This window comes from Lygodium microphyllum, chromosome 10 (genome assembly GCF_053477565.2).
Source record: "Lygodium microphyllum isolate KBCC chromosome 10, Lygodium_microphyllum_v1.1.10, whole genome shotgun sequence".
Classification (NCBI taxonomy): Eukaryota; Viridiplantae; Streptophyta; class Polypodiopsida; order Schizaeales; family Lygodiaceae; genus Lygodium; species Lygodium microphyllum.
This window is the reverse complement of record NC_141144.1, coordinates 67,336,673-67,355,256: the sequence shown is the minus strand read 5'-3', so window position 1 is coordinate 67,355,256 and position 18,584 is coordinate 67,336,673. Positions and strand designations below refer to the sequence as shown.

At 40.6% G+C, this 18,584-nt stretch overlaps 1 protein-coding gene across 2 annotated transcripts; it reads right to left on the bottom strand.

Moving 5' to 3' along the window:
• Positions 1-362: 362 nt before the first annotated feature.
• LOC148030112 (RAF-like serine/threonine-protein kinase 24) lies at positions 363-10,075 on the bottom strand. 2 transcript variants are annotated; one of them, XR_015692136.1, is made up of 9 exons: positions 5,924-10,075; positions 3,165-3,260; positions 2,915-3,067; positions 2,654-2,817; positions 2,351-2,498; positions 1,762-1,884; positions 1,592-1,679; positions 799-1,351; positions 363-708 (listed from the first exon to the last, which is right to left on the bottom strand). XR_015692136.1 is itself a non-coding variant. In XM_087686384.1 (8 exons), the coding sequence occupies exons 1-8, from the start codon at positions 9,251-9,253 to the stop codon at positions 1,185-1,187; spliced, it is 4,269 nt and encodes a 1,422-aa protein (XP_087542510.1). In that variant the 5' UTR covers positions 9,254-10,075; the 3' UTR covers positions 363-1,184. The 2 variants fall into 2 exon arrangements, 1 of the variants encoding a protein (XP_087542510.1); XM_087686384.1 differs by having other exon boundaries at positions 363-1,351.
• Between the last annotated feature and the right edge of the window lie 8,509 nt (positions 10,076-18,584).

Sequence of the window (18,584 nt, the reverse complement as noted above, 5' to 3'; positions counted from 1 at the left end):
CATTATTCTTTGGCATTATCAAAAATTTCATCCTTCTTGTCTTTCACATTCTTGTACTTGGATGACACCCCATGGTTACATTGTGCTATGGTAATGAAAGTTGTTCCATGGCATGGCCATGCTGAAATCTCAGTTTAGTTCATTTCTTGTCATTTGTAGCTTAGAATATTTTTTATTTCCTGTTCATTTCCATTTATAGATTAGACTTCTTTTACAACAAGCAACTATATGCAAGTAAGAATGCCTCCTTTTTCATGTTTCTCTTGACAAACAGCTGTCCTTCATGCTTGTATCTGTTACACATTTGTAGATGTATATGCCAGAAACACCACAAGAGGGGATCAAAGATGAGAAGATGAAAATTTGAGGAGACAAGAACATCACATTGAGATCATTACAGGATACAAGAGATTTGAGTAGGAGAACGCTGACAATACAAAGTAATATGACGATCCCCATCTCTGACAAGATCCATAAATTCACTATCCAGTAAGCAAACTCCCAGAGTCCCTGGCATGCTTCTGATAGATTTTCCTCAGAGCTGACAATCAAAGGGATTGAGAGATGAAAATGAATAGGTTTTGAAGAAAATAGTGTACAAAAACATCTCTTAAGACCAGCCAAAATTTGAAAACTACAACTTTCAAAAGCCCTTGGGCAGTTGTTGCAGTAAATTTACATTGATGTCTCTCCATATATTGCAATATTCTGCATGAAAAACATACAGGCATCAGTCGTTTAGGTTCCATTTGTGTAAATACAAATCTTTCTAGCAAGCTCATATACAAGAATATTCACCTGTATAGATAAGGTACCTTTTTGGCCAACAAAACGGATAAGAGTTTTTGTGAGTCAGTATATCAAAAGTAAAATGCTATAGCAGTTGCGTAATGTTGTTATCAGTCTATTGAGATTTGAATCACAGTCTGCACCAGATGCTTTTATAAGCATGCTGCAGTTATTTGTGATTTGTAATCAGAATACAGAAGGATTTTCTCCCTTACAAGTATAAACGGCATTCAGACTGCAATGTTGATGCTTCTGGATATACTCAAAAGGGAGAGAAACTGGCATGCCATATGACCATACTGGGCCCTGATTTTGCCACAATATATAGTCAAGGTTGGCTATCAGCTATATACAAACGAAGTTTTCCACTAACTATTACCAGACTTCAAAGAACATCATTTCACATTCATTGAAGCTGCAATAGCCCTCAGTTCTCTTGCCACTTCAGTAAATGTAGGCCTGTCTGCTGGGTCTCCGGACCAGCACCTCTCCATCAGAGATCTCCAATAAGGGTCACACCAATTTGGTACAGGTGGTCGCAGAGTATTGTTTACGATACCTCCTACATGAACAATAAAGCTTGTCTATTAGCACCTAACACCGAGCTTAGCACTATATGGTCCAATAAATGCACAGTAGCACAAACTGGATGAGACAAAAACATACACAAAACTTTCCACGTCCTATAAAGGGAGTATCACTGTCCTAAAGTAACTGCGGTCACATGCAAAAATTTGAAACATACTGAAGTCCCATCCTCAGCACAAAAAGCACAGATATTGGCTGTTCCACAGGCAACTACCTATAATGGCCCCACAATGCATGCTAGCATAAGGCTCATCTCCAGTTAGTAGCTCCCACATTACAATCCCAAAAGAGAAAACATCGACCTGCATGACACAATCACAAAGGATCATAAAACGATATAATCATTGATCATAGCACATCACAAATTGAGATCTAAATACATACTTTTTCTGTCACCCTGCCATTTTTGCCACTCAATAATTCTGGTGCCATCCAAGGAAGGGTTCCTCTCACTCCACCTGATACTAGTGTCTGATGCTTCACTTTTGAAAGACCAAAATCACCAACCTGAATGAATGATTACCATGCAATCAAATTGTCAAAAGGAAAAGAAGTAGCCAAGTAGGGAAACAACCAGCTCTTGAACTCAGGACTGTTACAGTGTCCAAAGTGTTGGAGTGCACTTTCTGAAAATCAGTGTGCAACATGCGTGCAGCACCCTTACACACCAAAAGTACACACTTTGCAAAATAGTGAAAATACTCAATATATAACTTCTGAATTGGCTCCACATGCAAAAAGTGCACATGGCGAGAGGACATGCAGAAGTTTACCAATTTAACAGGTAATTACAGGTCATGTCCTCTCGTCAGTGTGTAAACCAGGGTTGAAGCCCAACCCCTGTACAAACAATTTGCTTGGTTTACAACTTGCAAAGTGAGCATCTGTCACTTGATCTGTAACCAGCCTCGGGGTAGTAATATCAGAAGACTGTGACAGAAACACAGGAAAAACTGTATCCATTTGTATGCACCTTGCATATCGGTCGATGTGCATCTCGCATGTTTACCAGAAGGTTCTCACTTTTCAGGTCAAAATGGACAACATTTTTACTGTGCAAATACTCCATTCCAAAGGCAGCATCCATAGCAATCAGCAGCCGCTTTTTACGGTCAATGGTCCTGGACAAACATGGTGACAAGTTGAGAGTGCTACGACTTTTCCCTCCCTCCATCTACACAAATACAAGAAACAAACCTCTCACCCCCACCCTTCAAACCACCCCCATGGCCCATGTAATATCTCATGTATAGGACAGAAAGCAGCTAGTAAATACCTGTCCTTCTTTTGAAGAACCTGTTTCAAGGAACCATTCACCATGTACTCTGTAACAGTTGCTAGAGTCCCCCCAGGTCCATCTGGCACTACCCCATAAAAGGCAACAATATTAGGATGGTGCAATTGACTCAACATACCAGCTTCCCGCCAGAAATCTGATAGCTGTCATGCAAAAAAACGCATTTTAACAGACATTGATTAGCTGTGAAAGTAAGGTAAACCTGATCTACAAACACTTTGACATGAACAACATTGTTACCAGGCGCTCCTGTACAGATGGTCGGCCTGTAAAATAACTTGCTTTTATGCGCTTTATTGCAACATCTGAACCTCTCCACTTCCCATGGAATACTGTTCCATAAGTCCCAGAGCCCAATTCCTTCAAATCCTCTAGATCATCATTTTTTATAATCTGCAAGTATATCATCCTTATTAACCATTTATCAACCAAAATAGGATTGGTAGGTCTCTCCCATCCTGAATTATGCACAAAAGATAGAAACTGTTACCTGTAAGCCACGAGCTATTGCCTCTTTCTCTGCCTCACTAACTGATGCATCCTCAAACTCTTTGGTGCAAACACTTCCAACCTCAATAAGTTTATCCTTTAATGATAAAGAGAAACAATATTGTCGTGAGCCACATTGAGTGAAACCACCTTCAATCAAGCTTAAAAACACTCTAAAACTTGCTCAGTTGTAACCAATTTTCCCTGCTGCTCAAACTCTTTGATAATAAAGATACATAGAGGGAAATGTATGCATTATAGACAATTTATCAACCAAATGAAAAGAAATCCAAAGACTGTTAAAAACTCACTAGTACACTTGAGGGCCTGCATTAGGGCTTCGACTAACCCTAACACACACACACACTCAGATCTTGACACATGTTTTTCATACCTTATAAGTTAGGTCACTTACAAATGGCTTACCACTAGGGTAGCCACTTGATCACGAAAAGGAAAGAGAGAGCCTTAGGGTGTCATGTCTCTAGGACCAGTACTGAGGTAAGCAGACTTAAGTCAATGATGCCAATTAAAGGTTGGACATGATTGCTAAGTCCTGGCTGACCAAGTGGCAGCACTTGTGAAGGATACTCTGTGGATGGAGTGAAACACAGTCCTCTTAGGCAAGGGATGTCAGAGAAGAAACAAAAATGTGGAGAACGGCAGTAGAGGGAGTGAAACACAGTCCTCTTAGGCAAGGGATGTCAGAGAAGAAACAAAAATGTGGAGAACGGCAGTAGAGGGAGTGAAACACAGTCCTCAGGAGCTGACAGTAATGAAGAAAGTGCTGAAATTTCTCCAGAATGATGGCTGCTGTCTAGATGACTGCTGAGCAGCCAACAGAGGCGCAAATGCAAGAAAAGCAGCAAGTAGGAGCCTCCAAACAATGAAAAGCGCCTGCTAGATGGTAGCTACTGCTGTGGAAGGTATCTAGTGAGCCAAGGGACTGTCTGGGAGCAGTAGCAGCAGAAAACGCATGTCTGTCAGCTCCTGAAAACCTTTGGACAGCAAACATGGATCTACAGCAGATGCTAAGCACCATAGGCAGCAGGGCACTGGCACATGGGTGTGGTGGTGGTCTTAATTCTTTGAGTCTAACAATATTTTGGGAGGAAATATATTTGGATGAGAACTTGAATCCTTCCCAAGTTGCACATAGGAAAGAGAATATGCCCCGAGTGCTAGGCCCACAAAGAGACACCGAAGACTTCTGATGCTACGATGACAGTTCCCCGGGCTCATGGTGGATCATGGACAGTGGTGCCTCGCGACACACGACTCCTTCGACAGATGGTGTTGCCCATTTGCGACCCTTGTGTGGAGAGATTCTCATAGGAGACAGCTCTTCTATGTCTATTGCTGCACGGGGTGAGAGGCAGCTGATTCCAAATGGACGTGGTGGTACCCACACATCCGAGGTGTTGCATGTGCCAGGTTTAGGGTATCATTTGCTTTCGGTACATAAGATTTGTTCTCTTGGTCTCTTGGTGGAGTTTGACAATGATGTTAATTCTAGTTCTTGATCTCTCTCTCTCTTCTCTCTCTGTTCACTCTTCGTCACAGTCATTTGCTTCCACATTACTTCACTCTAACAGTTCCATTAAATTCCAACGGCCCCTTCAAAGTAGAAGCAATCCTTCAGCACCAGAAACACAAAGGATACCCCGAGTACCTCACTAAGTGAAAAGAGCGCCCTCTCAAAGAAGCCACTTGGATTTCGAGGCCTTCACCACCTAGCTAAAGGAGAATCTCAAAAATTCTTCCAATGCACCTTAAGTCACCAACTAACTTGCCATAGGACTGGCAATGCCTCCACTCCTCAAATGTAATTGAGTCGAGGGTGGACGGGCATGGTAGTAAGAATAAAAGCAGCAACAAAGTAGTCTAGATGGGCAGATACTAGCCAGCTTGATAGAAAAAGCTGTGTTGAGACCCCCCAGCAAACATTGACCAGCCTAATAGAAAGGCTGCGTTAAGGCCCCGCTAATGTCCTAGACCGGCAAACAATAGCCAGCTTGTTAGAAGAAGATGTGTTCAGACCCCAGAATGAGTCAATAAGCTCTACCCTTAGATTGTTGAGAACAGCAATCCATTATGTGGGAACGAGTGTAAGGGCTTTGTAGCTATATCATAGCATTGCTACCAAAAACACCTATATAGAGAGTAGTAGTGACTCTGAGCCTTGCTTGGTTTCCACTCTACGTGTGATTCCCTATATCCAGTGGTGAACCCTCACATGTACGAGGTCACAAGGGTGTAGTCTTGGGATGTGCCTATGTTGTACCATTTCTTTCCTTGAATAATACAAGGGTATACCTTGCTCTCACATATCGTGTTACCTTTCTGTGTCGTGTCAAGTGAGTGATCGGATACAGGTGCATCATGGGGGAGAGGGGTCTGTGTGTGTAACTGACACTCGTGCACAATTGAAGTGGGTGGATACATAGTCACAATATTCTCCTCACTGAGTCTCAAAGTATTCCTACGCAATTAACCCAATGAGCTGTATGCTTTGCTTTGAATTGCTTCTACAAGACCCTACATGTTTATGGGCTGTAAAGCTCCCTGCAAAATGAAAAAAGATTATCTTTCATCCATGCAGACATGTGCAAATGTATGGTATGTATGCAGTACTTTCCATTATTCTTCCAAATAAAACAACAATAAAACAAATTGCTTCCAAAAAAAGAACAAACAATAAGTTAGATTTGCATAAGCTAACATAGAGATGATCATTACAAAATATCCAACTACCCCTACCTCATGTGTTACTGGGTTACTAGTTTTCTCTTGTATGACTGCCAATACACCTGCAGACCATTCCTCAGGAACTTTCACATCATGCTGCCCAGCTTCAAATAGAACCCCACCTTTACCTTGTCCAGCTAAAGAATGAGGAGAAGAAACATCTTCCATGGATCTGCTCCTTAAGACTGCCTCTGTTGTACTCTCACTACATGGCTGAGCATTTCCCTTGACCTTGTGAATATCATCAAGCCCTCCCCCTTTTGGAATCAATTCTTCGGTAAAAAATGATCTATCATCTGTGAATTCTCTCCCTGTAGTGTTAGTCTGTTCAGCTCCAGCTAAACTAATATCCTGCCTTTGCTCAAAAGAAAAGTTTGCTGTATTTGAGCTGCTCAGAGGACTTTGATCATATAAGGGAAGTGTAGCATTAGTTGGAGATTTCTCTAATGTGGTTATACTTAAGGAATTGGAAGGGAGTGCTTGCCACCCTCCCATTGCTCTTGACCCAAGTTTTGAAGTTGTGATACTGCTCAACGCATGAGGAAATGTGGCAATCTGATTCTCATAGCCAGCTTCTAGAGGCTCATTAACTGAAGGAGAAAGAGAATGTAAATCGAGCACAGATTCACCTACAAGTGTATCAACAACTACAGGTACAGAATAACCATGGCCCTCTTCTTTCATCTCAATCAGCCCCACAGACGGAATGTTTTTCCCATCCGGTACAACTGTAAAGTGAGCTCCAGAATTAACTATAGGCAATTCATCCAAAGCACATAAATCTTCAGTCTGCAAATGAGGCAGTGTATCAAACCAAACTTTATCTGAAGGGGCCCTGGACAAAGATCCAGCTATAGCATCTGTAGAGCTAAACGACCCCACTGAATAAATCTCACAATCGTAATTCTCATCCCTGTGAAATGGCAGATTTTCAAGAGCTCTTTCCAAAAGAGAAACTCTTTCTTCACTGACACAGTCTCCGATCTGACCTTCTGACTCCACATAGGCAGAACAAGCTCTTGCCTTGTCAATGGGCTGTCTTCCCGATTCATTGCAATTAAAACCAGGATATCTCTTTTTATTTGCTGCTTGCCCATCATGTGGCTGCTGCAAGGCAGTTTCGTTGTACAGAGGAGTATGATGATAGTGGAGGGCATTAGTATCCTCTTGTGAATCAGCCATGTGATAGTGCACAGAGCCCATATCATGTATATGCTGCCAGGAGTTGTCAATATGTTCTTGCTGATCACCCTCAAAGCCTATGAAGTGACTAGGATGCTTTTGCCATCCAGAAGGCTCGTTGGAATTGGCCAGATTATCACAAAATCTTGAACATATTGGTAAACCAGGCTTTCTAGAAGATTGGTCAAAAGAAGACAGTGTTCTGTTACCATCACCAAGAGAGACATTAATGCCACGATGCACCTGAGTATGCTGAATACAGTTGCAGTTTCCTCGGATATCCTGAATTCTCACTCTAGGGGATGATGGAGCAGAACCCAACTTGTATGCAGTTGTTCCAGCCACTCCGTAAGGGACCTGAAGATGAGAGTGCAGAGGCCCTTGCATGAAGGGAGAATGGTCACTAACATGGGGGATTGCATATTGATTGTGCAAGGGTTGGGGTATACAGCAACATCCTGCTTGTAGCAAATGTGGAGTCACTTGGAATGGATGGTAAAAGGCCTGTGCTGGTTTGCACATATCCAAAGGGCAATGCTGAAAAGCTTCAGCTTTCCCAACAATATCTTCAACATGCAGTTGCCCTGTTGTTAATGGTGTTTGCTGAGAGACTTGGTGCGGCTGGTGATGATGGCAAATAAACCCTCCTGCAGGGATAAACATATCAGGTGGGTGCTGTGCATCATGCCATTTATTGGTGGGCCCAACAGCTGATATCTGATCAATATGGTGTTCAGATTGGTTGACAAAGTTTACTTGAGAATCAAGACCATGCACACCAGTCTTTAGGCCCCATCGACCATCAACTTTTGAAAATGGATTGTCATACAACGTTTTGGGAGATTCACCTAGAATATGAGGTTGATGATCACAATGAAAAGGACATACCAGTTCAGTGTACCCATCTGGAAGAGAATTGACATCACCTCCATGTGTATGAACAGCTATGCCAGTATTTTCATTCAATACCTCCCCCATGCACAATCCCCTGAGCCTGGATCCCACTGAGGGAGAAGGAGGAGATGAAGAAGGTGCTGATGGAACCCTTGAAAGATGCCTGGAACCAGAGAGCCCAATCATGGTGTTTGGAACTTCATGGATGATCTTTGCAGGCAGGGAATCAGGCACATCCTTGAGGTGCAAACCTGAGAGTTTTTCTGTGATCCCATTCCTGACACCAATGTAGTGCTGCTCCAAATCAATGTGACAATCTTTCATGTCTGATTCTAGGCCAACAGCCTGTGTCTCATGCTCACATGTGTATGTGAAAAAAAACAAGCGGAGACGAGACACTCCTCCATTCAGTTCAAGCTTGTCATACTCCTCTATCATATTCTGAAAGTCATCATCAGATGAGACCGATATGAGCGCATCCAAGTCTTCCCCTGGCAGCTGATACTTGAGCACCACAGGGGCACCATAAATTTGGGTCATTTTACACATGAACTCGGCAAATCCAATGCCTCTGTTCACTGCCACAATACGAGTTTCACCCCCAGTATACCTGAGCTGTCCATCACCTGGCCGAGGTTGAATCCTTCCCCCAAAGCTGCACATCAACTTGATGCGAGAGCAATTATTTCCTTCCAAGACATGGTTCAAGTGTTGCAGGACAGGTGAGGTCTTCCTAGGTGACATTGGCAGGGCACAGTAGCATTCAGACAAGCAGACAGTTGGGTAGCCCGACTCCCCATCGAACGCAACATCAACCTTATCACATGGTTTGGAAGGTGAATGGGCAGAGCTAGCAAATGAACTGGAATTGTTAACATGCTCGGTCAGCACCTTCTCTCTGCGATGCCGAAGACTTGACGGCATTACTTCAAAAGTAACTGGATTCACCTCCGCTATCCGCAGCTCATCCTGACTCAAATTTGTGCATGATGAAACAACTCCGACTGACGATTCTTCGGCATAATCATGACCACAATAAGAAACGTTATCATAAAAATCCAGTTGTCCATTAGAAGTAGGGTGTCGATCTGATTCGTGATAACCTGAGTGCTGATTTGGGCTATCCAATGACTCCCCAGGTTGCAAGAATTGCATCTGCATGGAGTGGGACTCATAAAAGGCAGCCCTTGAGCACGTATGGTCCACAGCTCCAGGTTGAAGGAAAGGGTTCACTCCTCGGCCCTGGCATCCCACAGAGACTTTCATGGCAGAGGCCCGGAAAACGAAAGGATGGAAGCTGCGACAAACTGCACCTCGGTTCGAAACCCTAAGCTGTCTCCCTGTGTCATGTAGGAAAGTGACAAGCTAAGGAATATCTGGGGCTGACAACGGACTGTCATGACAGATCCCTGTAACTGTGCGAGGCAAAAAAGGGGAGATGTGGCATTGGGCAGAATGCTGTTAAGTTCTGATGAAGCTTCGGATGAACTCGATTGCTAAGGTCATGGATGATGATGGTGTGATAAGATGAATGAGAAGGGATGCTATAGAATGTGATGATGCTTCAGATGAATACAAGTGCTAGTCTCATGGTGGATGATTAAGGTGTGACACGCTAAGAAGAGGGGCTCTCTCTGTGAATGATGATATGAGCGTGAATGAGAAGGGATGCTATGAAGTCCGATGATGCGTCAGGGGAGAGCCCAAAGTGCTAATGTAATTTTGGGAGGAAAGAAGGGAAAGAGGGGGCGGGGGGGGGGGATGTCTCTGTGAATGATGATTATGGTGTTACAGGATGTCTCTGTGAATGATGATGATACGAGCTGTGAATGAATGGAGCTATGGATGATTGGAACGATGGGTGATGGAGGTTCGCTGCAATCAGAAGGGTCAAAAATCAGAAAGAAGGAAATATAAAATCAAGATGGGTTTTGGTAAGAGAGGGCAGCAGCAGAGCTAGGATGGGGACGATAAGCTTCTCCAAGATGTTAGGGTTTACTGCTGAATTCCTGCATCGGGGAACAAAATGGAAGAACGGTGAACCTTCTTCTTAGTTTTTTCCTATTTTCTCTTTTCCCCCCCCCCCCCCCTCTTTTGTGTGTGTGTGTGTGTGTGTGTGTGTGTGTCTCCTGCGGAGAGAGTTTATGACGAGAGGCTTCAGAACCAGAAAAAACCTAACAGATTTCTGTGGTTGGCTGGTATCTTGCGGCGACACGTCATCGCTTCTCGACACGTGGACAGTGCGCCGCGCCCTCGCAATCGCGCCGTCGCTTTCACGTGTGCTGGGCCCCACCCGAACTGCCACATGTGCATGCACGCCGAGCCCCGACAATGCGGAATCTTGCAAGAATATTTCTATGTTCTTTTTCCTGGATTTACGGGGGCCTCCACAGCCAGAATATATTTTTTTTCTTTGTCCCTGCTTATTTTTTATTTACTCTTTTTTTTCCCCTTTTATTGGTTTTAAAATTACTCTATCCACTCTTTTCCCACCAACGCGGATTTTACTGTCGTCTGAGAAGAAATTTACAGTAATGCGTGTACTTTTGCTAATTAGAAAATTTTTACCGGTTTTCAATTTTTTTGCTAATCGGCCATTACTTTTTCTTTATTGATTTTCTAATTATTATCCACTTTTTCTGCATACTCGTTCTCTACTAATATAGATTGTACTCTCCTCTAAGAGCCGTGTCACACTGAGGCTAACGAGGGCAATGGCATTTCATCTTCATTCTGCTAGCCTTGTAGTCGCATCTAGGGTCTGCACAAATCATAGAAGAGAACAACAAACAGGCACCTAACAATCTGTCACATTTCGGGGCTGGGATTGCCAAGACAGAGCAAACCAACCATTCGAGGAACCAATGAGAACCATATTTGCGCTCAACCCTACAAACCCTACATTAGGAACACTTTCTTGCAAGGGTTTGTAGGGGTTGCTCAGGGGTAAGCACCCCCCGCCCCCGGTTGCCAAAAGGTGCGACTATGTGGTAGTGGGGGGAGTGGGGTCCCTTCCCTCCATTACCACCCGAGGTGACCCAGCTCTAAGACACACACACACTCACACACACCACAAAGAGAACATTAGATTTTTAAAAAATACCTTAATAGGCTACACACATGAGCAACACAATGAGTAAAAGTAACTACAATTGTACTCACTTTATGTTGTGGAAGCAACATCGTAGTCTATGGAAGCAACATCACAGTGAAATTGGAGACAATCTGAAAACCATGGGAAATTTTTGTGTTCATGGTTACTCGATGCATTTCAACTCTTTCATTGGACATGTGGCAAACACAAAATTGCAAAACCACCTCAAACCACGAACAGTATTGCCTACTTTTTTGCCCCCATGTGCGCCTGAATTGGTCGATTGACCTTTTTTTCATCGACCATGGTAAATTTGCATTGTTCCTCATATGGGAGGTGTATGAAAGCCTCCACTCATGACCTAATGTGGTGAAAAAAAGAGTTGCCACAATTTACACATTTTGACATGGCAAGAGAATCTTCTCCACCATAGTTGAACTGTGATACCTTCCAAAAACCATGGAAATTTTATGTGTTACAGTTCAACTATGCAATGATTACCTACCTATAGAAGTTTGATAAGTAGTTGCAGCTTTGTTGCAATCATTTTAGCTTGTTAGAGGCTGGCATACCTATTTACATTTGCATGCAATAAATCAAAAATTGCACCACAGTTAACACCTTTTTGGTTCATCACGGTTTAGCCCTTGAGCTCATGTGTGCTCCCAATGAGAGATGCATCCAAGGTTTTAACTCATGCACACATGTACACAACTACATGGGACTTGTCTACACCATGCCCAAGTATGCTTAGAACCTATTAACGTAACTTAGAGAATCACGTGCTCTTGGGTTTGTAGACTTGTTGCAAATTGGGAACCCCATTAGACAATCAAAGAAGGCATTACACTGCATGGTTCGCTACTTAGCTTGCACATGTAAATTTTTTTATGTAATAGTTGTTTTGCTAGTGGTTGGAGACGGCCCTAGATAGCTTTTCATGGCTACTGGATAAAATTTGATTAACTTATTTTTTGCCGCACATGTCTCTAGGGGTTCCTAACTAGTTCTTGAACTAGTTGGGAACATTTATCTTGTGGGAATAGGTCCATGTTCAAACCATTTGGGCTATAAGCGAATTGCCCAAAACGTAATTTACGTAGTTTATAGATCCCTTTTTTGTCTTCTAAAGGAAATGGTAATGTGTTGTATTAAAAGAGATAAAGAAGAAAAGAGGTAATTGCAACTACTTTTTTCCTATGAAGCTTAACCTATACCTTTTGTACATATGTTGAGTAGACCAAAATAAAGGAAATTTGGTTCATCTTTATTGATCGACACCATAGTATATACCATCTAGCAGTTGCACACACTTTGAAGTACTGGGGATTATTGGTTCAAAGGTGATTACAATGCATCTTTAGCTTATTATTAATAGCATGAATATCCATGAGCATTACAACAACATCAAGCCTTTCAACTTCTTGTAGGCCAATAGCCTCTCCATGGAAGCCTTGCTTTTTGAGTCATTGGTTCTATTATTGTGGTATTTACCTATTTTGCTCCCATCCACTCTCCCCTACATCAAAATGTCAAATTTAAAACTTGCAACAAGATCCATAATTTCATTGACTGAACTAATTTTTATTTCTACTTATCCAGTAAACCATAAATAGAACTTTTGATCCAATTCCATATGGTAGGGGCCTAGCGGGGATTCAATAGATTTTTGCCTAATAATAGTTCCCTCTAATTCAATGCAGAGGATGGTAGGGAAGAACTAGGATATGCAACAAATTAAGAATACTCTTCCTAACCCTACAACTACTATGTTTTTTCGTACCCCAAAGCACCATAGGAATCCCCAAAAACTTGAAAATTTCCCTTCCCTAATGACTTTACACCTCTCTTCTAACAATCAATTTGGGGGGCCTTAATCTATGTCTTAATATCTATTTTTGTTGGATTAAGTATGGAACCTAAAGCTTTATAAAACACCTTTACATGATTCTGAAAATAACCTATACACCAAATATCGTTCTTGGAGTACCATTTGTGCCATTTGTCAATTCATTCAAAATCATGTCTTTATTATTACCCGGTACCTTGATACCTAGAAAATTACTTTTTTGAACCTCATCTTCAACTAGCCACCCTAGTGCATATGTTGTAATTGCATATAAAGGAGGGGTTAGGGACATCATTGCCTTGTAGATCTTTTTAGTGGAACAACTCAATGATTTCACGATTTCCAACTAATTAAGCACTTGCATTTCCAAACTATGCAAGTGCTAACATAGTCAATACTTTTCCTCCCTAGGCCATGCATGAAAGGATTGAAATATGAAGGTCCAATCTTTGTGAGCCTTATCAAATTCAATCTTGAAGAAAATGAAGTCCTAATTGGTTTTTTGTGCATGCTCAAAGCATTCCCAAGGACCTGTTATGGATCCAAAACGTATCTTCCCTCAATAATCCCTTATGTGCCTTGCTAACCAGCCATCCAATTGTGATGAGAGTCTTCTTGCCAAGGTCTTGGCAAACATTTTAATATGTTGATGTAAGGTAGGTGATAGGTCTCTAGTTGGTTAGAGGTCTTTTTCAAGTCTCTTGTATATGAGTTTTATAACACCTTCATTTATGCTCTTTGGTAGTGCTCCAAACTTCATGGATTCTTTCCAAACCTCTAGTAGTGGTTGAGCTAAGTTATCCTTGAATTTTTTTATAGAACTCATTGGGTAGCCCATCTCGGCTAGGGCTTTTGTTGTTTGCCAATGGGTTAATAGTGTCATGGTTCTGAAATTCAAATAGGTCAATGTCCAAGATGTCAACCAAGGATTTAGGTACTACCTTCTTCCTAACTTTACTTATCAAGGCTTTTGTAGTGGCAATCTCTAGGTTAGAAGAGGAACTTTTGTTGAATATATCAAAAAAGAACTTGTTGGCTACTAACAAAATTTCAAAACTATATTTGGCTTTAATGCTAGTTTGTTTTGTAACTAAAGGAATGACATCCCTTCTCTTTCTTCATGATGATTAAAAACCATATTTTTTGTATTGAGAAATTTAGCATCCATCCCTCTTCTTGTGTCCTTGATTGAGCTTTCTCTTGTGTGTGTTGTGTGTGTTTGGTGCAATAGCTTAAGCAAGTCCCTCCACCACATAATTCATGACATGGTATCAGAATAAGGCCACTAAGAGAAGCTACTTTGAAGGTTGAAGTGAAGGAGAAGGAGCAAGAATTCAAGCAAGCAAGCAATCAGTAAATAAGCACTCACATTCTCTCTCTCTCTCTTTCCCTTGGATAATGCCTATGGAGGCACTAAAAGCAGGGTAGAGCAAAAATCTCATATAAATGTGAGATTTTGTGTGCAAGCAAAAAGGTGGTGTGTACTCTATAAATAATTCGTTTAATATGTTCTAAGGTATTGAAGATAGATTTCTTAGAAATGGGTAGATAATAAATGGAAGAGAAAAAGGTACATGACTAACATGTAAAACATGCCATAACTTAGTAGATGTAAGTCAAGTGATTTGTTTCACTTGGGCAATTAGCCAAAAATATGTTAACCCAAGGAAAGAAAGAGTAGACAAATACTATGTCTCAACAAGTCTACTCTCAACCTTTTTCAATTGTAGTTTTTAAACAATTATGAATATAGCAATGTCAAGTCCAAATGACCAAAAAGGTTCTAACCTAAGGAAGGCAAGACTAGACAAATACTATGTCTCAAGTAGTTTACTCTCAAACTTTGTCAATTGTAGTTGTAAACCATTTACAAATATAGTGATGTCCAACCACTCCCAATCCAATTAACACACTTTTATAACATCCACAATGTTAAAACAAGGCGGTTCTACATAGACCCAAATGATTTAAGATTGAAAATGTGAGAGAAAGCATTAGGGAAATTCGGTGTGAAGCCCTTAGGTGTAGAAAAAACTTGTGAAGGCATGGTCCTTAGTTGTTAAGGTCACACATGGATTTAATCAATAGGAAAAAATATGTTGAGGAATGCAAAGTATGCACAATGTTACACCTAAAGGCTGAAATGAACAAAGATAGAATTGTCCTCCAAGAGTCTCTATTAAAATTAGACTAGAACTTAGAATGGCTAGAGATGAATATGCAAAAAGAATCCAACTCTATACAAGGAGTTGGTGGCTAGGGCTAGATGGATAGACCCTCAAAATGTTATGAATCTTGTGTTGGGGGGAGTTGCTTGAGCTAGTATACCGAACACGCATAATACATACAAGAGGAAGCTTACTGAAGAACACAAGAAGAGAGATGGAGGCCAAAATATTTTCTTGCTAGTTTTTCTTCCTTCTTCCTCTCACAATAAAATGCACACAAAGTATAGATAAGATAGAACATAAAGAAAAGTGACATACTAAGTCAAATATTGCATGACTAACTATACTAATCTTTTGGTTCTATAACTATGCTAACTATAGATAGGTGTAACTAAACAAATATAATAAGTGGTAAGTTAGCAGTTATGTGAGGACCATAATGACCACCTATGGACTAAGTGTAGATGTGCAGGCCCATCTAATCACGTAGTCCATCATCAATGTCAACATGTATTGAGCTTGCCATCTCAATACTCCCCCTCAAGCTCAATTGCAACTCTATAACTCCAAGTAAGCTTCGAAATCTTCAAAACTTCTCTATACCCAATGCTTTCATGAAAATGTCAACTACTTGATCATGTGTGCTAACATATAACAAGTCAATCTCACTTGTAAGTTCCTTCTCTCTCACAAAATGGTAATGCACCTCAATGTGTTTTGTCCTAGCATGGAACACAAGGTTCCTAGCTAGAGGTGTACTACTCATGTTGTCACAACAGTGAATGAATATGGACCTCTAACAACGATAATAAGGAATTGAAAACTAACTAAGCTATACCATAGGCTTGCTCTATTAACTATATTAAGAATTGAATATACTAAGGCCACAACTTATTCTTCTAATTTAAAATGGACAACTATATATTTGGTACACATATCTTTGGTAATTTCAAACATCAAACTTGAAAGTTTATAGTTATTTTCGATTTGAGGCTCCTCCACCCCCAAGGTTGTGGTCAATATGATACCATGCAAAAACTTTGAGATAGAGTTAAGGTTTTTATGTAGGGTGTCATGTGTAAATTTAACTTCTTGTAGGCATAGAATGTTAAGGTCAAACAGTGACTCGAGTTGTAGCTCATCCAATTGATCTTTGATAAGTGTTGCCTTCTTGGAGTTTGTCAAACCCTTAATGTTGTATTAGATAATCTTTAAGGGCATAATCATTATTTAGTTCTTTTTGGATTTCCCACTTTTTTTCCCCTTCTTTCACCTTACGAAAGGGGTTATTATCACTATGGCCAATTTTTGAGTGCCTTCTCTTGGTTACAATGGAGGAATTGTTTTCCCTAGCTATTTTGAGGCTTTGAGAGGGCTATGGGTCTTTTAGCTAGTTAGTAGCCTAAGGTAGTTCTTCTTCCTTAACATGTGAGGTCAACATTTTGTAGCTACTCATTAAGATCAAGTTCATTGCTACCTATGCTGCTACTATTTTTGGTCAATTGGGTATTTCCTACTAATACCTCATCTTCCTCAAAGTAAGAGGAAAGTGATGTTATTATTAAGTCTTTTCTTCATCAACCGAGCCCTCAAATTCATCACAATGCTCCACGAGGAATGGGGCACGCATGTTATTATTAAGTTTTTTCTTCATCAACCGAGCCCTCAAATTCATCACAATGCTCCACGAGGAATGGAGCGCACATGTTATTATTGTTCTTTTTATTCATTTGTTGGTTTTGTACTAGCCTAAAAGACATCCTCAAATTGTTCCTTTCTAAGGTTGTGTTTCTTTCATTTTCACGGCAATCCTTAATAAAGTGATCCACTTTGAGGCACTTAAAGCACACATTTAAAATATTAAGTTATTGGTCTTTTGTAAAGAAAATTAGCTATGGAATTAGATATTTGCAATAATTGGATAGTTTCTAATTGATATCTGTTTCAATAAATACTTGAGGATGCCATCTAAGGTCAATTGTGCTAGTTGGCCTTTGCCATAATAGCTTACCTAGTGGGGAGACAATAAATTAGAGAATGGGGTAATTGTTTAGAGGAAGATTAGGCAAATATACCTAGATAGGGATCTTGGATGATTTTTGTCTAGTGGGATCAAAGTCTTGATACCGCATGAATAAAGAGCATAGAAAGGTTCTCAACATCCATTGCCCATTGCTCAAGATATTGAATGTCATATCATTAGTCTCAAATAAGAAGAAGGAATAGTTGTTTGCAAGCTATTGCATGGATGATTCTATATCCAATACTCTCTCAATTAGCTTTAATTCAAGACTTAAGAATAATCTATTAGTGTTCTTGAACCATGGCAAAGGCCAATGACTACCCTTGACTAATAGATCATATTGAGACCAACAAATGGAACAAATACGAGATACCTAATTCTTCATCTTTTGATGTCTTTACTATTGTCGAGGGAGTCTCAAAAGTCTCCCAAGAATGGATCCATATGAAGTGTTAAGGAAGTCTCCCAAACCTGGTGCCTCTTGATGGAAAGAGTTTCCACTTGCCTACATTATGGGTGTTGGCAAGGTGGTAAACTGTGGCAAGATAAGGGGGAGATATTGTAGTAGAGGGATTTGCTAGGATATGAGTTGCCATATTGATGGAAGCTCCCTCATGGAGAAGGAGGGGACATGAGTTTGCATGAGGATGAGGAGCATGCAAAATCCTTTTTTGCCATATTGACGGAGGCTCCCTCATGGAGGAGGAAGGAAAAGGGGAATGCTTAGAGCTAGGATGTGCAGATGACCCCTACAGCTTGGTAGGGATGTGACTGATGTGACATGCAAAACCAAAATAGGAAGGTTAGTTTGAATGGCTAGTTTGCAGGAAGTCTCGTTTGCTCTCAACTTTCCTTAAGATTATAAATCTCATTGTTCTATGAGAAGATCAATTCAACTTAGGGTTTTTTCCCACATCATCCATGCTCTTACTACACTTGAAAGTCTAACATGTTGCTAAAAAGTGTGGGATTCTAGATAGATATAGATCCAAGTTAGAGGTGCATATAAGAATGGTTTTATAACTTTATGAATACACTTATTATGAAATGCTAAGGTGAAGCTCCATCAAATCATCCATTTGTGCTTTCCTTAGAATGGATCTTATTGTTGTCACTTCTTTATGTCTCATATGTGGATTTGAGCAAAGTGTAATTGATAAATTAGCTATGATTAAGATAGTATATGCAATATACTACCCACACATAGGTTATCCACAACTCTTGTAATCAAAATTGTTTGATGTTCTAAATCTATCTAGAACATTGTGATAATACACTATACCCCCCACCTCCTCAATTGATAATGCACTTGTTTAAGGGTCCAAACACCATTAGCTTCCTATACTAAAAATAATGATCTCACTAAGGAACTAATGTCATAAAACATATAAAAAATCATACAAATATGTGTTCACATTGGGCTTGAGGGGAATCGAACCCCAATCATAACCAAAATAGTAAGA

Bases quoted from the DNA above. Each gene is read 5' to 3' on its own strand.
- LOC148030112 (XM_087686384.1), bottom strand. From the start codon at position 9,253: ATGAAAGTCTCTGTGGGATGCCAGGGCCGAGGAGTGAACCCTTTCCTT. The intron at 3,261-5,923 runs GTAGGGGTAGTT...TTATCATTAAAG, and splicing joins GTAACCCAGTAACACATGAG to GATAAACTTATTGAGGTTGG. The intron at 3,068-3,164 runs GTAACAGTTTCT...ATATACTTGCAG, and splicing joins CAATAGCTCGTGGCTTACAG to ATTATAAAAAATGATGATCT.